General features: G+C 37.3%; 1 protein-coding gene across 9 annotated transcripts in view; it reads right to left on the bottom strand.

The window, feature by feature from the left end:
- MAGI1 (membrane associated guanylate kinase, WW and PDZ domain containing 1) overlaps positions 1 to 17,632 on the bottom strand; it is a 685,858-nt gene that overhangs the window by 91,931 nt on the left and 576,295 nt on the right. For all 9 annotated transcript variants that reach the window (XM_031935182.1, XM_031935183.1, XM_023200351.2 and 6 more), the window contains exons 6-7: positions 8,788 to 8,870; positions 3,748 to 3,783 (exon numbers count right to left, since the gene is read on the bottom strand). In XM_031935182.1, coding sequence (XP_031791042.1) covers positions 3,748 to 3,783; positions 8,788 to 8,870 — 119 coding nt within the window. The remainder of the gene's footprint in view (positions 1 to 3,747; positions 3,784 to 8,787; positions 8,871 to 17,632) is intronic.

Raw genomic sequence — 17,632 nt, 5'->3', positions numbered from 1 at the left:
GAAATGCTTTCCCCTTACAAAGCTGGAAATTACCATTTAAATGAAAATGAACCAGGAAAATATTTCCAAAGAGTTGGGAAATCGAAGATTAAAAAAATGCAAATTGGTGCACAGTCATACATTTGTTCAGGGCAGAAGAGTGGGTGGGTATGAGGAGACTGCATTAAGTTTCATAGAAATAACATCTCTTTTCAAAATCTGCAACCTGAAATATGTGGCCTGATTATCTTTAGATAAAAAAGGGGAAATATTAAGCTTTCAGGTTACTCAATTATTAATTTTACAAACATTTGTTGAATGCCTACTGTTTGCCGGAGGGTATGTTAGGCACCAGGGACACGAAGACAAACGCAAGCACATCATCTAAGCAGAAAATTCAGCCACGTGGTATGTGCTTTGATGGAGATCCGAGGAGAGTACTAGAAAAGAAGGTACCTGTGACTTCTTTCCTAGTGCCTAGTCAACAACTTAATATTCTAGAGTTGAAAAATGGGGCCAGTCAACTAGCATCTCTGGACACTTGTCAGTTTAAACACATCTTTTGGAACAGATGAGCAAACTCCAGAAACTGAAAAGATAGTTTCTCACTTCCAATGTGGTGATTAACTTAATCATAGAAATTAGTCTCCTAATGCTTAAAATAGAAATGGGTCATCGATTTTAAATAGGAAGATATTTGTCCTAGAATTTGTCATTTGGTTCTAAAAAACTGAAAAAGGTAGAAAATATTTAAGTCCAGAAAATAATGACATTATAATTTTTTAAGCAAACACTCTAAAGACTCTTAAAAAGGAATCCTCATATGATTAACCACAGTCAGGGAGCAGATGAGACTGCACAACCTATCACAAAGATTTCAGGTGGCTAAGATCCTTTTGGCATTGTCCAGATATAAGATTGAGCTTTAGTTCTTTCATTTAGGCCTACTATTCTGTGGCTTTGGGCTACTTACTTAACATCTCTGAACCGCATCTTTCTCCTGGGTTTACCTCAAAAGTCAATGGTAGATTAAACAAGGATACTTCTGAACACTTAGCACAGTTCCTGGTACATAGAAAGTGCCCACAAATCGCAGCTGTTCCAGAAAAGCACAAAAGGAATAAGACAGATGTCTGTGGCCTGTGTACTTGCTACTCCTGCCTCTGAAAATCTCATGCTGCACTATTTTGTCTCCACAGAGCAAATATTGAGCAAAGCTTCTAAGTTCTTTTCAAAGAGATCTGTCTGTGTATAGATTGAAAATCATGTTCAAAACCAGAGATACATTTCAAAACTGTGACTTAGTTTTGGTTGGGAGGAGAATTTATTTTCTTGGCTCTATCTCCCCTAGTTGCTTTCACCATACGAACACCCTATAATTCCAAAAGAAGGTTCTGCAGGTGCTTTTTAATTCTGGGGAGATTCTGCGAAGGAGGTGATAAATTCTGCAAACTAAAGTACATAATGGAGCAATTGACCCAGCTCAAACAACAGAGCTCAGAAATGACAACTCTATAATCAAATGATCTGTGTCCAACACCCAAGCCAACTGCCCACGCCTCTCAGAGGCCGATTACAAAGAGGGTTTCCTTGTCACATCTGGAATTGCATTGTTCACTGAAAACCTGACAGTTGCTATTGTTTGAAATTAGGACCCTCTTATTAAGAAAATGAGCACCGAGCTTGTCAACAGAATCTGAAGTGAATGCAACAGAAAACAATGTGTGTGCACGTGTGCTACTCTTTACACAGTGGACATGTGCAGGCAAAAATCAAAGGTTTTTTTTTTTTTTTTTTTTTATCTCTACCCTTCCTACAAGAACACATTTGGGTCATTTCTATAGTATAGAACACATTCCTCCCCTGTGCTGTGTTAATGGAAAAAAGTACCAAAAGGAAGTATGGAAAAATCCAAGAAGAGGGAATTAGGTAATAAATAATAAAGTTGCAAATAGCTAATAGCATGTGTTGATCACAGGGACAAATAATAAAACACACTTTCATTAAATCCCCTCATAAGGACCATGGGAGCTCCTCTTTCGGCCCCTCTTTATGGATAAGGAAAGGGAAGCTAAAAGAAGGTGAATAGCTTCTCGAAGTTTGCATAGCCAGTAAGCAGGGGAGTCAGACAGCTTGATCTGAACCCAGAGAAAGCCAAGGCAACTCATGTTTAGAGTCTTTAACAGCATAAACAAGTCTCCACGATATCACAGTTACATGTGGGTAAAATGCAGAAACTTCTTTCCTGAAAATTTCAAATTCAAATTTCCAGAGAAGCAAATAAGGCTGTGCCCCTGTACACAGCTGTGCTATCTCCACTGGCTGCCAGCAGACAGCACAGCGATCTCTCACACATATTACTCAGGTAGCAAGAGTAGTTGAAATTGGCTGAACAAATGATTAAGACACTCATTTTGTGTCTGGAAAACCTATTTCTGTCTCTTTCAATTACTTTAACTAATATCATTGGATTGACAAATTCTTTTTTCGATCAAATTAGTTTCAAATTGTTCTATCATTCAGGGTGCACCTTAAGTCATTCCTCTTACAATGACCACAAAGACAACTTATTAAACATCTTTAAAAATAGATCGATCAATAGTTATCGACCATTGTTGGTATGTGCATCAATTACAACAGATACGTTTCAAATGTTACAAAAAACAGAGCCTGGTTCTATTCTATCATAATTCTAGCCAACCAAGACAGATTATCTTTATCTCATGTAACAAAAATAAAGAAAATCAAATGAATACGATAATCTGTATTAAATAGATTTGTATTTTCAGGTCTTCAGGCAATCTCAAAAATGCCAGGCAGATTCAATAATCTTACTGCAGTTCCACTCATACTGATGTTAAACAATCTTCTACTTAAACAATATTCAATTGCTAAAGAATCTTCCCATGAGCCGAGGCTTTCGTCGGCAATTTAGCTGAAATTTATGCTTTCCTATCTATCCATCAGCAAATGTATCAGATGGAATGCAAACTAATTTTAATGTTGTTCAAGGTTGAACATAAAAGGACAGAACTTAGTAGCGAACATAATTCAATATATTCCAATAGCAAAGAAACAAGAATTTGGCGTCATCTGCTAGCATGAATTATTCCTAAACAATAACTAGAGTAGTCAAGACTTGATTTGCATTGACACAACTCTAAGGCAAACAGTACATATAGGTGCTGCATCACTATATAAACAACCACTCACTATAACGGCAAGGTCAACAACATGTGGTCTGTGATGTAATAACAACATGATCCTAAGACTTAACTATTCAATTCCTCAGTGACCTTCTTTTATTGCAAGTGCTCCTATAATGCTCCTTAAACTAGTCTTAATAGATTTTTGTTTGTTCTGCTTGGCTTTTTTGTATTACCCAAATAACCATCCACACTAAACAAATAAAGAAATAAGACTGAGACAGGTTACACGAAAGTTCAAGGGACACAGCAAGCATCTCTTTGGTTCTTTCCCAATCCTCACTTTACAAGACTACCTATTACCAATTTGCTAACTCTCGTTCTAGTCTCTGTTTAGTCAGACATTTTCTTTGTAAACATAATATATTACAACTCTGCGTGATGCCTGCAGTCAGACACGCAGGTTGTGAGACTGACCTTTCCTGGATAAGCTAGAACGAAAATCATAACTGGAGGAGTGCAAACTAAAGAAACAAAGGGATTAAGCAATTCACTGGGGAAAAAACCATGCAGGCCATGTCATGCACGTGTCATGCAGCAGCAGCAGGCAGGAAGGGTTTACCTAGTTCACTGTCCAGCTCCTCGGTGTGTACCCCTTCTTCTCCAAAGGAATAGCAGGAATGAGACAGAAAAGAGAGAAAGCAAAATTCAGACACCAGCACCAAGAAAGGAAATCTCCTCAGGAAAACAGCAGCAAACACATCACTCTAGTTCGTCCTTACCTGCATTGTGGCTTATTTCATTGACTTGGATAGTAAACTCGCGACCTCAGTGTAAATCACAAAACAGGAAGAGCTGATATTGGCAAAATAATTATATGGCTCATTTCCTTGCATGTCAAAATAGGATTTGATTGGTTGTAAAAGATGACAAATACCTTTGCGGTTTCAATGTTCTTAAGTGGGAAGTCACTTATTACAGACCTTATTGGGAGTAAACAAAGCTGTCAGACCTTTCAATTATCAGTCCTTTTAATCCTTCAATAATCCTCTAATCAGTGAGGCAATTATACTCACAATTAAAGCATTATTTAACTTACAAGTAACAGTGCTGCTTGAAAAATGGAAGGTGAGGTCAAATTGAGAGTGTGGACTGTATAATGAGCTAACTTTGATGTCTTTCAAAAAGGAGCTGGAAAGATGAATTATGTCAAGATAAAATATATCAAGGAAGAAAGCCTTGAAAACTGCCCTGAAGGAGTGTTGGGAGGCATTTTACTGTTTTTGTGAGCACACACACACGCACACACGCACACACACACACACACTTTCTAAGTCAAGCAGCTCAGAAATATTAGAATTAAAATGTCCTCAAAAATTTCAGTGAGCAAAACAAGTCCAAATCCTTTCTGTTCTTGACCTCCTCTCTTGCTGTCAGTAAAACATTTTATTATTACTGAGAAGGAAACACAGGAGAACACACAAAAATCATTTCATACATAATGTTTCCCCAGCTATAGGGCAAGTGGCTCCTACAAGCTTCACAAACACAGGGATCGAGCCTGTTTTCACCACCACAATAGGCTCAGTGCCCAGTGTAGCTCTGTTGATGAATGAATGAATGAACCAATCAATCAATGATTGACTTAAATAACCAACATGGGCCTAGACACCTTGTAAACTCTTAATTTAAAAATGATCCCAATGCCAATGATAAGTTTTGATTGGCACCGTTTCTTAAAAGGAGAATCTAGTTTACACAGAGTTACCTGTGAAAATGCCCATTTGTATATTATCTAATGTCTATGGGAGCATTTGTTCACTTCTTCAGTAGTTATTTATCAAGACCTATGATAAATAGGTCTTGCCAGTCACTATGCTAGGTGACATATCAAAATGAACACAATCAGGGGCCAGCCATGGTTTCTCACGCCTGTAATCCCAGCACTTTGGGAGGCCAAGGCAGGTGGATCACCTGAGGTCGGGAGTTCGAGACCAGCCTGGCCAACATGGTGAAACCCCGACTCTATTAAAAATACAAAAAAATTAGGCATGTGGCACTCACCTGTAATCCCAGCTACTCGGGAGGCTGAGGCAGGATAATCACTTGAATAGGGAGGCAGAGGTTGCAGTGAGCAGAGATCGTGCCACTGCACTCCAGCCTGGGTAACAGAGCGAGACTCTGTCTCAAAAAATACAATCAGACATCTCTGCTTTTCCAGAACAGGAGACAAATCCAAAGCTTACACGAATAAAACTAAAATTAAAATCATGATAAGTTCTCAATAGAGTAAGATACATGAGTGATCTAATCATATCTTTGGGGGCAAAGTCATGGAAAAATTCCCTGAAATATAACCTGAAGGATATGCAAAGTTTAATGTCTGTTGTATTCATTGATACATTCGCATACCTAGGATGCATGTGACATACAGAAAGTATTCAATAACTATTGTGAAATGTAACAGTATAGTGAAATGTAAGGGTATTCTAAGACAGAAATGCACATTTAACTGACATGAGGCAGGAACTCAATGAGGACTAGTGGGGATGAAGAGCAGAGAGCAGAGAAATAGTGTGAGAAAACCTAGAGAGGTTGACCACACAGGGCTCAGAGAAGCAAGCTATGGACTTGGCATTTCCTAAGCAGACCCTGTGGAGGTTGTCAGTGATAACATCATCACATTTACATTTTAAAAGATTGCTCGGAGTGCAACATAAAAAGGAGAGTGAAAAGAGTCTGTATGGGAGATGAGCATGACCCCAGAGGAGAATGGTAGATGTGGTGAAAAAAATAGTGAATGGATCCAAGAGATATTTAGGATGCCAAGTGAATTTAGCTGGTTCACAGGTTAGAAATAGGTGTGAAAAAAAGTGACAGATCAAGGGGGAATTTTGAGTATGCATAAATTTACCAGGAATGGAGACAGGAAACACTTAGAGAGGACCACATTTGGGGGCAAAGATAATCAGTTTTAATGGTTTTAATATAACTGACTCAGAAGTCTCTTTGAGACAACTGTTGACATTATCAATCAGGTGGATTAAAATATTGGCCCGGAGTTCAAAGGCAAGGTTGAGGGCTTCTAACTGAACTGGACACAACAATGACAGAAGGAGTCATTCACTAACATCAAAATCTCAAACTGGTTTCTCGATTTTCTGAGATAGGAAATAGAACATATTAAATCTTTACAATAATTAAGTATGATGCTATACTGTTACACCCCATATGTATGACCTACAGAGAACAGAAAGAAATACAGGGACAATATTTGCAACCAATATGCTTTTCTGCTTTGTGTTATAATATAAATAACAACAAGGCAGCTTTGCATTAACTGGCAACAGAAAACGCAAACTGATACTTATCATAATCTGATTATATATTTATACTCTTTGTGTGTACAGGTACACAGATACACATAGAATTTCTACTAGAAACAGAATATATGAATTCTAATATTAAAGAGATAATTACTAAACTAATTGCATTTGGTATGAATATATTCTTGTTCCAAAGGAAATAACATTAATACAAAAAGATAATTTTAAGAATTAAAAATCACTAGATTTGGTAACAAAAATGTCAATTCTATTCAATACTTTTAATCTATGTACAGTTTTTCTCAGTAAAAGCTATTGCAATATTCTATCATTTATAATATTGTATTAACAGGCATTTTCATACATTCCCAGAATAATTACAAAAAGGATATTGACATTGAAGACCCTATGGTAATGAGTGCTTAAATTGCTTTCAAAATCATAAGGCATCAAATAATGATTAAATTATTGTTCCATGAAGTTTTAGGGTTGAATGTGTTTTATGCTCTGATCTTTGAAAATTCGTTATTTATGTGCAGGTTGAGTATTATCCAAAATGGTTGGAATCAAAAGGGTTTCAGATTTTGCATATTTTCAGATTGGGAGATACTTGTGTAATATACTTACTGGCTCAGCATCCCTCATCCGAAAATCCAAGATCGAAAATGCTCCAGTGAACATTTCCTTTGAGCATCATGGTGACACTCAAAACATTTTGTATTTTGGAGCATGTTGTTGTTTTGTTTGTTTGTTTTGTTTGTTTCTTTAAGACGGGGTCTCTCTCTGTCACCCAGGCTGGAGTGTAGTGGCACAATCACAGCTCTCTGAACCTCCTACTCTTGGGCTCAGGTGATCCTTTTCTCTTAGCCTCCCAAGTAGCTGGGACCACAGGCACATGCCAACATGCCCAGCTAATTTTTGTTTTATTATCTGTAGAGTCAAGATCTCACTATGTTGCCCAGGTTGGTCTCAAATTCCTTGGCTCAAGTGATCCTCCTGCCTCAGCCTCCCAAAGTGCTGGGATTACAGGTGTGAACCACACCATGCCTGGCCAATTTTGGAGCATTTTGGACTTCAAATTTTGGGATCAGGGATACTCAACTGGTATTATATGTTAAACAGAATACCGAAATAATCAGTACAGTCCATTATCTCTCAAGCATGCAAAATACCACAACTGAATGAACCTGCTCTATTCCTTCTTCAGGAATGAAACAAAGCAACCAAAATAAAACAAGCATCTTGGTCATGCCTCCCAAGTTAGAAGGACTTTTGTTTCCATTTTAAGTAACTCAGATAAATATCGACACAATAGTCTACATCATTTAATGTAACCTGCAAACCATGTATAATAGAAGGATCGTGGAGTACAAGGTTTTCACAGTATTATACTTTACTGCCTTGCATTTTCAAAAAATCTTTAAGTTTATATATACAACAATTCTGCACTATAGGACAAATTAATAACGTTCTGTTATCTTACAGTAAAATACATATTTAATATTTATACTACTAATTCACATGCCAGACTTGAATAATGAGTAGCAAAGCAGAGCAAAGCAAACCATTTCCCTTTTCATTTTTCCACATCAAAAAATAATTTTGGTAAAACTTGGGATAGACGTTGGTGTACTGAAAAGGGACACACTAGCTCTGTTTTAATTTTTTTTTTTTTTTCATTTTGGAGAAGTAATTAAAAAACCCAAAGCCTTAAAATGAACTTTTTCAACTAAAGCTCTTACAGCCTGTTAGTTCATTTCCAAGATTAACAGGGAGAGTGGTGCTCTAGGTAACACCTCAACCTCTGTCTCAAAAGAATACACTTACTACATATTGTGGGTATACTGTAAGTTACACAGAGATTCTCAAACATACCTAGATCTGTTTCCCCTACCTCCAAGACTAGGGAAGTATGTGGAATAAGTAGAGTTCAAGAAAAACTCCCAACTTTTCCCCCTTTTTAAAAAAAAGGTAGGGTTAAAGCTGAGAATGTGTGAGTGACCAGAGCATCTCTGGTTTCTTTATTCCTAGAGACTTTCTAGAATTTTCTCTAAGTTCCTGAAGACAGAGGATGTATCTTCATTTGAACAGTTTGACTGTTCTGCTCCTAATGGAGATATCAGTATGCATCTGTCTTCATGTGTAAACAAATTCTTCTCTTGAAACAACTCTGACTTTCCTCCTGCTTTTGTAAACCACAGTCCATTTAGCAGAAATTGGATTACCTTTTAAAAACTCAACCTAAGACCCGACTGACCTGGCTACGACTCTTTAAAATTTGCACATGTGAACAGTGTCCCCAATTCACTTAACCCAAGACCTGCCTGGCCCCTTACCATCATCTTCACACTCTTCCAGAGGCTTCTGCTGCTTGTTCAGGCACCGAGGGTCTAACCAAGATGTTGTTTTCGTATTATGGCTGCAATCCAGAAACAAAAATAAGGAATTTGTTTGAAAAAAACAAAAAAAAAAGCAAGAAGCCCATGACGGAATTACACACTCTTGAATATTTCTTCCTTAACCACAACAAAGATACTTTCCAACAGCAAATCCAAACCAGAAGACGGCCTGAGTTTAGAATTATAAAATGGCTTGGGGAGGGTCTTAGGTAGGCTTTTTACTTACGTAACATGTGATTATTAAATTACTGAAAGCTTAAAAAGTAATAATACCAGTTTCATTTTTGAAAAATGAGTTGCAAATGATACCCCTTGCCTATACCATCCACCCATGTCTAGATTATTTTAGACTTCGCATTTGTCACAGAGAAAACTTCAATTTATTTTAAATATAACTATGATTTGAATCTTAGATGCTGAAATGCACAGAGAGGGCTGCTATTTCATTCATTATATTACATAAGAATTCTCCTGACAGCATGAAACTACCTCAATTCACATAAATGACTCAAAACTGCCAATACACATCATTAAATCACAGTGTCCTAAATTATGCTTTGGACATAATGATGGCAGCCCCCAATTACTCGTCATAAATAGAATCTGGGCCGAGGATAAGCTTGGAGAGGCTAAACATGTCACTCAACTGCCTTCTAAGGGGTATAGTTCAATTCTAGATGAAGTATTTCAACAGATGGTGACTGGGGCCCTGCAGATATGAAAGTGTACAGACACATTCCCAAAGATATCGTCATTCAATCATGTTAGAAATGTCACCAGAATGGCTGGAAGCATTCAGCCTTTGTGCTTCCCAAAGTAGTGGCTGGGACAAAGTTCTGCTTGAGCCCCCAGGGCACTATGCAGCTAAGGGGGTGGGGCAAACAACTCCAGTCCCGTAGTTCTGGCTACAAACTAGACATGAAAACAAGAAATTTTTTAAAAATTAAGTTTAGGCAGTAACTTAAAACTTTGTTTGAACTGTGACATTTCGGTTGTAAATTTGCGAGTTGGCAGGGCAGAGAGGTTGCCAAAGTTCTTTATTTTTGATTCAAATCTTACTAATTGTTAAAAAAAAATATATGGCTTAAGAGAAAAACAGAATCTGCAAATGTATACACGTCGTATCAACTGTGTTAAAATAAAAATAACAAAAGGTAATATAGCAACCACCACCATCACCACCACCAATCCTACTTAATGTGACCACATATGACTGCCAGAATCTATTCTTTTACATGTTAAAATTTATTTAATCCTTACAATAACCCTATGAGAGAAGTATTATTAGCATTAAAACTATTGCTTCCCATATTACAAATGAGAAAACTGATAATAGAAAGGTAAAGCAATTTGCCTAAGGACACCCTGCTGAGACATCACAGAACTGGGAATTAAACCCAGAGAGTTTTGCACTAGAATCCATAGTCTGCACTATTCCTATGCAGTAAGATAGTAACAAGAATCATTGTCAGGAGAGTAGATTATGCAGGATTAAGAAAAAAAAAACTGTGTTTAAAACAAAAATAATTGTAGATTCACATTCAGTTAAAAGAAAGAATAGAGAGATCCCACACGCCCTTTACCTAGAACCCATCAATAACAACATCCTTCAAAACTATAGTATACTGTGACAACTAGGATACTGATACTGACACAGTCAAGATACAAAACATTTTCATCATCACCAGGGTCCCTCATGTTGCCCTTTTATAGTCACACCTGGTTCCCTTCCAACCATTCTCCCCAACTGTCTTCTTAATCCCTGGTAACTACGAATCTGACCTCTATTTCTATAATTTTGTCATTTCAAGAAGGTTATATAGCACTGGGCATGGTGGTACGCGCCTGTAACCCCAGCACTTTGGAATGTCAAGCCAGGCAGCTTGCTTGAGCTCAGGAGTTCAAAACCAGCCTAGGCAATGTGATGAAATGCCATCTCTACAAAAAAATACAAAAAAAACTTAGCCAGGTGTGGCGGCACACACTAGCCAGGTGTGGTGGTGCACACCTGTGGTCCTAGCTACTGGAGAGGCTGAGGTAGGAAGATCACCTGAGCCCAGGAGGCAGAGGTAACAGTGAGAAGAGATTGTGCCACTGCACTAGCCTGGGTGACAGAGTGAGACGCTGTCTCAAAATAAAATAAAAATAAAAATAATGTAAAAAAGAATGTTTTATAAATGGAATCATTGTATGTTATATTTTATGAGGCTTTTTCACTCAGCATAATTCTCATCAAGATTGCTATATATATCAATAATCAATTATTTTTTATTGCTGAGTAAAATTCCATGGAATGAACGTATCACGGTCTGTCTAACCACTCAAAGACATCCGGATCATTTCTAGTTTTTGGCTATTTGGACAAATGTACTATAAACATTCATGTACATGTTTTTGTGTGAATTTAAGTTGTTCACTTCTCTGGGATAAATGATCATGTGCGCCATTGCCGAATGGTATGAGCTACATGCTTAGTTTGTCAGGAACTCTTTTCTAGAATGCCAGATGATCCCACCAGCAATGGATGTGAGATCCAGTTTCACTGAATTTTTACCATCACTTAGTGTTGTCACTATTTTTTACTTTAGCCATCTTAATAAGCAAATGATATCTCATTGTGGTTTTCATTTCCATTTCCCCAGAGCTAATGGGGCTGAACTAATTTTTTCATGTGCATCTCTTCCCTCTATATACCCTTTTCAGTGAAATGTCTGTCCCTCTCTCCCTGTCTTCAGTTCACATTCTAACTGAATGGTTTGATTTTTTTTCACTCCAGAGTTTTGAGAGTCCTTTGTATATTCTACATACCAGTCCTTTTTTAGATGTGGAGTCTGTAAATATTTTCTCTGTAGTTTGTCCCTCCATCCTCTATCAGGCTCTTTCACAAATCAAAAAATTTTCATTTTAATGATGTCGACTTTATCATTTTTTCTTTCTCAGGGATCTTGCTTTTGATGTCTCTTTGCCTAGCCCTGTATTTCAAAAATTTTCTGGCTTTCTGTTTCCCTAAATGTTTTATTGCCTTATGTTTTACATTTCAGTCTCTGATTTATTCGGGGTTAATTTTTTTGTATGAAGTGTGGGGTTTAGGTGGAGGTTAGGTTACATGCCTCTGGTCATCCACTTGCTCCTGGACCATTTACTGAAAAGGCTATCTGCCCTCCATTGGCTTGCTTTCAAATTGAATTGCTTTTGTCAAAAATCAGTTGGGCACACTTGTGGATCTATTTCTGGGTTCTACCTTCTGTTCCATTAAGTTATGAGTCTATTCCTTCACCAACACCACACAGTCTTTATTATTGTGACTAAATAATAAAGCCACAATAATGTAAATTAGTACATTTCATATCAAGCAGACTAATTACTATGACTTCATTCTTCCTTTCGTAATTGTTTTAGCTATTCTATTTCCTTTGCCTTTCTATTTATATTTTAGAATAAACTTGTCTGTATCTACAAAAAGACTGAGATTTTGACAGAAATTACATAAAACCTGTATATCCATTTGGGGAGTAGTGATATCTCTATAAATTCTGAGTCTTCCTGTCTGTCCATGAGACATTGTCTCAAAATAAAATAAAAATAAAAATAAAAACAATTTTAAAAAGAATGTTATATAAATGGAATTGTATGTAATACTTTATGATTGGCTCTTTCACTCAGCATAATTTTCATCAAGATTGCTGTATATATCAATAATCAATTCTTTTTATTGCTGAGTAGTATTCCATGGAATGAATGTATCACAGCCTGTCTAACCACTCAAAGACATCTGGATCATTTCTAGTTTTTGGCTATGTGGACAAATTTACTATAAAAATTCATGTACATGTTTAAGTATGTCTCTCCATTTATAAGGAACTTCTTTGACTTCTTTCAGTGGCATTTTATAGTTTACAGCATATAAGATCCAATATATGTTTTGTTAGATTGATACCCGTATTCTTTTTCTGAGCAACTTTATATTTTATTTTTGATTTTGGTGACCAGGTATTCATTGCTAGTATATAGACACACACTTGCTATTTATTAAATTTTAAATTTTTGTGGGTACATGATAGGTGCATATATTTATGAGGTATAGAAGATATTTTGATACAGGCATATAATGTATAATGATCACATCAGGGCAAATGAAGTGACTATCTCCCTCAAGCATTTATTCTCTGTGTCACAAACAATTCAATCATATATATTTTATTATTTTTAAATGTACAATTACATTATTATTGATTACAGTCACCCTGCTGTGCTATCAAATACTAGATCTTATTCATTCTTTCTATTTTTTTTGTAGCCATTAACCATCTCCACTTCCCCCTTACCACCACCCCACCACCCGTCCCAGCCTCTGGTAACGATCATTCTACTCTATCTCCATGAGTTCAATTGTTTTAATTTTTAGCTTCCACAAATAAGTGAGAACATGTGAAGCTTGCCTTTCTGTGCCTGGCTTATTTTACTTAACATAATGACCTCGAATTCCACATAGGTTGTTGCAAATGACTGGTTCTCATTCTTTTTTATGGCAGAACAGTACTCCACTGGGTATATGGACTCCATTTTCTTTATCCATTTATCTGTTGATGAACATTTAGGTTGTTTCCAAATCATGACTATGGTGAACAGTCCTGCAATAAACATGGGAGTGCAGATATCTCTTCAATATACTGATTTCCTTTCTTTTAGGTATATACCTAGCAATGGATTCCTGGATCATATGATAGCTCTATTTTTATGGCTTTTTTATTTGTTTTCTATTTCTTTTTGAGGAACTCCCAAACTGTTTCTCATAGTGGTTATACCAATTTACATTCCCACTAACAGTGTGAGAAGGTTTCCTTTTCTCCACATGCTCGCCAGCATTGGTTATTGCCTGTCTTTTGGATAAAACCCATTTTAACTGGGGTAAGATGATAACTCATTGTAGTTTTGATTTGCACTTGTCTGATGATCAGTGATGTTGAGCACCTTTTCACATATCTGTCTGCCATCTGGAGTCTTCTTTTGAGAAACGTCTACTCAGATCTTTCCCCCATTTTTCAGAGTACTAGATTTTTCCACAGAGTTGTTTGAGCTCCCTATATATTCTCGTTATTAATCCTTTGTCAGATGGACAGTTTGCAAATATTTTCTCCCATTATATGGGTTGTTTCCCCACTTTGTTTCCTTTTCTGTGCAGAAGCTTCTTAACTTGATGTGATCCCATTTGTCCATTTTGCTTTGGTTGCCTGTGCTTATGGGGTATTATTCAAGAAATCTTTGCTTGCTCCCATGTCCTAGATAGTTTCTCCAATGTTTTCTTTTAGTAGTTTCATAGTTGGAGGTCTTAGGTTAAAGTCTTTAATCCATTTTGATTTGACTTTAGTATATGGAGAGAGATATGGGATAGTTTCAGGCATCTGCATATGGATATCCAGTTTTCCCAGTGCCATTTATTAAAGAGACTGTCCTTTCCCCAATGGGTGTGTTTGGCACCTTCGTCTAAAATGAGTTCACTGTAGATGTACGGATTTGTTTCTGGGTTCTCTATTCTGTTCCATTGGTCTATGTATCTGCTTTTATGCCAGTACTGTGCGGTTTTGGTTACTACATCTCTGTACTATAATTTGAGGTCAGGTAATGTGATTCCTCCAGGTTTATTCTTCTACTCAGGTTACGTCTGGGTATTATGGGACTTTTGTGGTTCCACATAAATTTTAGAATTGTTTTTCATTTTTCTGTGAGGAATGTCTTTGGTATATTGATAGGGATTGCATTGAATGTGTAGACTGCTTTGGGTAGCATGAACATTTTAACAATATTGATTCTTCCAATCCATGAATGTGGAACACAACTGATATTTATTTATAACGTGGAATACAACTGCTATGATTTATATGCTTCTCTTTTATCTTGCAACCTTGCTGAACTCATTTATTATAAAATTTTCTTGGTACATTTCTCATGATTTTCTACTAAGGTAACCATATAATCTGCAAACAGGAGGAGTAGCTTCATTTCTTCCTTTTCAATCTGTATGGCTTTTACTTCTTTATCTTGAATCATAACCCGGGCTAGAACTTCCAGCATGATGTTGAGTAAGCATAGGAAGAGCTCAGCACTTGGGGTGGCTGAGGCAGGTAGATTTCTTGAGCCCAGGAGTTGGAGACCAGCCTGAGCAACACAGAGAAACCCTGTGTCTACAAAAACTACAAAAAATTGGCTGGGTATAGTGGCATGTACCTGTAGTCCCAGCTACTCGGGAGGCTGAGGTGGGAGGATTACCTGAGCTCAGGAAAGTTAAGACTGCAGTGAGCTGTGTCCACACCACTGCACTCCAACATGGGCAACAGGAGTGAGACTCTGCCTCAAGAAAAAAAAGAAAAAAGAGTGGGGACAGCTGACATCCTTGGCTTGTTTTCACACTTGCAAGGAAAACATTTCATCTTTTCACTAGTAAGTATAATGTTGGCCATAGGTTTTCTGTAGATGTTCTTTATTAAGTCAAAGAAATTTCCCTTAATTCCTATTTTTCTAAGAAGCCTTCACGTGAAGAGTGCTAAATTTTGTCAAATGCTTTTTCCACATCAATTAATATAAGCATTAATTCTTTAGCCTGTTAAAATGGTGGGTTACATTGATTGATTTATTTGAATACTGAGACAGCCTTGCAGCACTAGAATAATTCCCACTTGGTCATAGGAAATTGCTGATTACTACTTACTAACATTTTGTTAAAGATGTTTGCATCTATGCCTTTTTTGTACTGTGTTTAGTTTTGTTATCAAGGTAATATTAGCTTCATAAAAATAACTGTACAGTGTTCTTCCTTTTTTATTTTCTGGAAGAGATTATGTAGAAATAGTGTTAATAGTTCAATATTTCTTTTTCAGGAGTTCTTAAATATACAAATTCATTCCTCATTATCTTTTTTTTTTTTGGTGATGAGTGACTCCTCATTTAAGCCTGGAAATACTACTTGCATTACTTATTTCTTCTTCGTTTTTTAAAAAATTATACTTAAGTTCGGGGACACGTGCAGAACATGCAGGTTTGTTACATAGGTATACACGTGCCATGGTGGTTTGCTGCACTCATCAACCTGTCATCTACATTAGGTATTTCTCCTAATGTTGTCCCTCCCCTTACCCACCACCTCCTGATAGGCCCCCCAGTGTGTGATGTTTCCCTCCCTGTGCCCATATGTCCTCACTGTTCGACTCCCACTTATAAGTGAGAACATGCGGTGTTTGGTTTTCTGTTCCTATATTAGTCTGCTGAGAATGATGGTTTCCAGCTTCATCCATGTCCCTGCAAAGAACATGAACTCATTCTTTCTTATGGCTGCATAGTATTCCATGATATATGTGTGCCACATTTTCTTTATCCAGTCTATCATTCATGGGCATTTGGGTTGGTTCCAAGTCTTTGCTATTGTGAATAGGGCTGCAATAAACATACGTCTGCACGTATCTTTATAGTAGAATGATTTATAATCCTTTGGGTATAAACCCAGTAATGGGATTGCTGGGACAAATGGTATTTCTAATTCTATATCCTGGAGGAATTAACACACTGTCTTCCACAATAGTTGAACTCATTTACACTTCCACTAACAGTATAAAAGCATCTCTCCAGCATCTGTTGTTTCTTGACTTTTTATTTATTTATTTATTTATTTTTATTTATTTATTTATTTTGAGATGGAGTCTTGCTCTGTTGCCCAGGCTGGTGTGCAGTGACACAATCTCAGCTCACTGCAACCTCTGCCTCCCAGGTTCAAGTGATTCTCCTGCCTCAGTCTCCTGAGTAGCTGCGACTATAGGCTCATGCTAATATGCCTGGCTAGTGTTTTGTATTTTTAGTAGAGATGGTGTTTCATCACATTACTCAGGATGGTCTTGATCTCCTAACCCTGTGATCCGCCCACCTGGGCCTCCCAATGTTGCTTTACTTTTTTTTTTTTTAAGAAGGACTCTCACTCTGTCACCCAGGCTGGAGTGTAGTGGTACAATCTCGGCTCACCGCAAGCTCTGCCTCCCAGGTTGACACCATTCTCCTGCCTCAGCCTCCCTACTAGCTGGGACTACAGGTGCCTGCCACCATGCCCGACAAATTTTCTGTACTTTTAGTAGATGGGTTTTCACCATGTTAGCCAGGATGGTCTTGATCTCCTGAACTCGTGAACTGCCCGCCTCAGCCTCCCAAAGTGCTGGGATTACAGGCATGAGCCACCGCGCCAGGCCTGTTTCTTGACTTTTTAATGATCGCCATTCTAACTGGCATGAGATGGTATCTCATTGTGGTTTTGATTTGCGTTTCTCTAATGACCAGTGATGATGAGCTTTTCTTCATATATTTGTCGGCCACATAAATGTCTTCTTTTGAAAACTGTCTGTTCATATCCTTCGCCCACTTTTGGATAGGGTTGTTTTGCTCTTGTATATTTGTTTAAGTTCCTTGTAGATGCTGGGTATTAGCCCTTTGTCAAATGAATAGATTCCAAACATGTTCTTCCATTCCATAGGTTGCCCGTTCACTATGATGATAGTTTCTTTTGCTGTGCAGAAGCTCTTTACCTTAATTAGATCCCATTTGTCAATGTTGGCTTTTGTTGCCATTGCTTTTGGTGTTTTAGTCATGAAGTCTTCCCCTATGCCTATGTCCTGAAAGGTATTCCCTAGGTTTTCTTCCAGAGTTTTTATGGTTTTAGGTCTTAAGTTTAAGTCTCTAATCCATCTTGAATTAATTTTCGTATAAGGAGTAAGGAAAAGATCCAGTTTCAGCTTTCTACTTATGG

The sequence above is a fragment of the Piliocolobus tephrosceles genome, chromosome 2 (genome assembly GCF_002776525.5).
Source record: "Piliocolobus tephrosceles isolate RC106 chromosome 2, ASM277652v3, whole genome shotgun sequence".
In the NCBI taxonomy this organism is placed as follows: Eukaryota; Metazoa; Chordata; class Mammalia; order Primates; family Cercopithecidae; genus Piliocolobus; species Piliocolobus tephrosceles.
The sequence above is the reverse complement of the archived record's forward strand: the minus strand, read 5'-3'. Positions and strand labels throughout refer to the sequence as shown.